The sequence below is a fragment of the Octopus bimaculoides genome, chromosome 6, assembly GCF_001194135.2.
Source record: "Octopus bimaculoides isolate UCB-OBI-ISO-001 chromosome 6, ASM119413v2, whole genome shotgun sequence".
NCBI lineage: Eukaryota > Metazoa > Mollusca > Cephalopoda > Octopoda > Octopodidae > Octopus > Octopus bimaculoides.
The window spans coordinates 34,927,097-34,930,279 of NC_068986.1; the positions used below are offsets into that span (position 1 = coordinate 34,927,097).

Below are 3,183 nucleotides of genomic sequence, written 5' to 3' on the forward strand. Positions count from 1 at the left end.
CTCCCCTACCTCTTTCTTTGCTGAGACTATTAATAGCAGTAGTTACATACATATGTATGTATATATATATATATATATATATAGTCACACACACACATATATATGTATGTATATATTATGGTGATTACTGTTAATTCTTATACTTTTCCTTTTCTTTCTTTTTGTACATTATTGAGATATTTTAAGATAATCAAAAATTTCCTTATTTGAATTTAAAAAAAAAAAAAAAGCAATATATTTCTTTATATATATATATATATATATATCTACATATATATCTCCGCATATCTATTGGCCACAGAAAAGAGATCCTGTCTTGCAAATTAAACGGATAAATTATTCCAGTATTGCGATTTGAAGTAGGTTTTCATGACATGTTTGTCTGCTTCTGTTTATTTCATTGTCTTACCAAGTCGTTCAACTTTTCTGCAATGGCCATCTTGTCTCGTTTCAGATCAATGCATGAAAAGTGTGATCAAACTGCTGATTTAGAAACGAAAATCTCCACGGAGGTATAACATTAAGGTATCCTCGTTGACCTCTCCGCAGCATGCTCCTTGGCCAATGTAATGCTTAAATCTTCTACATCCTCGAAAAAGTCATACATTAAGGTGTCAGCTTTGCATGTTACGATATCTCATAGGGGTCTGGGGATATATAAGCTGGTATACCCACCGATATTTTTTCCACCCTGTCTTTTTTTACCACCCCATCCCACTCCCCCGAAAACTCTGTGTCCCTTCCCCCCTACTTTCAATTTTTCTGCCACTTCCCACGAAACCCCCCATCCAAATGTGGTCATGCTTGTTACGTTGATTTGGTTGGTTGTCCTTTTGCTGCCTGCCAGGGGCACCTTGCTTTGTTGTGTTGTATCTTCGAACTGCTTGTCGTTGTAGCCAATCAAAATGCTTGTTTCAGTGTTCCCAAGCATGAAACTCTTTGGCCTGCTGCCTTCGTGGTTTTTATAGGTGTATGTCTTTATGCGCAAGCCAATGGTATCATACCTAACTGTCTGTAACCTGTGTTTATTTTTTTGGTTTGTTTGTACAAAATTATATCTTTTATTGTTTTTTGTCTTTTTTTTTGTATTGTTCTACCCTTACCCCACCCTTTTTTTTTTATACATTTCCTATTTTTCCATATTTCCCACGCCATTCTTCTTATAACATCAATATCTTAATATTTTAAACAATCTTTATTGATTCTATTCCATTTGCTGTCTACTTCTTGGAATTTTGGAATCTGTTAGGGTTTTTTATTTTATGTTTTGTTACAATTTTTAAAAAAAAGAAACTTTTTTTTTGTCATGGTTTTTTTGCCGTTGCAAGTAAAATGAATAATTCCCTGTGATTCATCTCTAAAGGCTGGTAACAAGATAACTTTCGCTGTTGAGTTAAACACTCCTTGTAGCTTGCTGCCCATCTATACTTATGCATTCTTGTATATTCGCACACACACACACACAATTACAGCTCCTTTACATAACATTGTTATTGATATATTTCTCCTTTTTTAAGATTCAAACACTAAACCCCAAGCAAGATATCACCAAACTCGGCTGTTATGATATCCTGCAAATTCCAATCATTATACCTCCTCTTCCATTACTACTACTATTAGTGACTTCTTTTTACTATGTTGATATTAGTATTTCTAGTTCATGAAGTTTTCTTTCGTTCGTAAGACATTTGTAGAAGTCATTCACCGTTTCTGTTTTAATATGGGAGTGACATTCTTCTAGTAATCAAATGATGCCGAACCAAGGAGAGACAATTCAAAATTTTTGTCTAAGTCGATATGAGACATTATACTGAAAGTCTGTTGCAGTTTATTGCCGTTATTATTATTATTATCATCATCATCATTATCATAACCATTATTTTTTTTTAAACGAACCATTGATTTCTAATTAATATTCATTTGGAAGTAGGAAGGAAAAGTAGCAGGGATGGGGTGGATGGATAAAAAAAAAAAATATCGAAGTCTGCCTTGTCTAACAAAGCTGACATGTTGTTAATTCTGTTGCTCCTGAAATGTGTCTTAGGTCTCACAAGAGACAAGTATGCCTCACTGTCCAATATTTCACTCATCCTTTTCCTAGCAACCTACCCTAGCAGAAAAGCTGTGCCTGTCTCGTTCAGCCATTCTATCCAATTCATCCACCGGATATATCCATATATATATTTATTTTTCTCTCATTGTTTCATTTCACAATTATGCTTCACTGGTCCTCCTCCTTCTTTTCTTCTTCTTCCTCCTCCTCCTCCTCCTCCTTCTCTTCTTGTGTTTTCAGTTTTAAAAGAAAGAATATAACAAAAAAATACAAAACAAACAGACGGGGGTGGGGGAACACGGTTTTTCCTCCAGTTTTTCTCAGTTGTGTGTGTTTCCTTCATTCCCACTTTTTCTTTCCCTACCCCCCACGTCTTATCTGGTTTTGTTCCTTTCTGTGCATGACAAATAAATAAATAAACCCTTAAAAAAAAAATTAAATTTGACAAACTAATCTTCTCCTCATCTCCCATCTCCTCACTTCCTTTCTTACTGTGATGTTTTGATCATTTTTAAGCACCATTTTTTTTTTTTTTTTACCATTTTTTTTTCTGGATGGTTTATATTACGATTGGTTCATTTATTTATTTATTTATTTCTAGTCACCTTTAGTATGTATGTATGTCCATATGTATGTACGTACATAACATTTTTGTATGTATGTACATATATATATATCTGTGTATGTATGTCTCTGTGAGTGAGTGCCTATCTGTCTGCGTGTGCGGCATGCACATTTTTAATAGAAAGAGGCTTGGATATTTTTAACAGCTAACATCGTTGTCCTGTCTTTGTTTATATCCTTATTATTATTATTATTATTATTATTATTATTATTATTATTATTAATATCATCATCATCATCATCATTCCCTCACTCCCCTTTTCCTTATTTTCCTCTCTATATATTTTTGGTTCTAAGACTATTCTGCCTGTTTCTCATTGATATTTTCTCTTCTTCTTTTTTTTTTTCTTCCAAGTTTCCTCGCCATTTTCCACCCTATGGTAATGCCAAGAAATTCTTCAGCTCTCTTTTTGATTGACCACATCCCCAATTCTCAAATGGAAACAAGAAATAAATAAAAAATCTTTTAAATAACAAAAAAAATACAACAAAAAAAACATTCCTTT

At 33.4% G+C, this 3,183-nt stretch overlaps 1 protein-coding gene across 1 annotated transcript in view; it reads left to right on the forward strand.

The window, feature by feature from the left end:
• Positions 1-3,183, forward strand: part of LOC106876393 (transcription factor 7-like 2) — a 79,055-nt gene that overhangs the window by 71,144 nt on the left and 4,728 nt on the right. Inside the window, exon 10 of the mRNA XM_052968454.1 lies at positions 455-512. Within this exon, the coding sequence (XP_052824414.1) occupies positions 455-512 (58 nt within the window). The remainder of the gene's footprint in view (positions 1-454; positions 513-3,183) is intronic.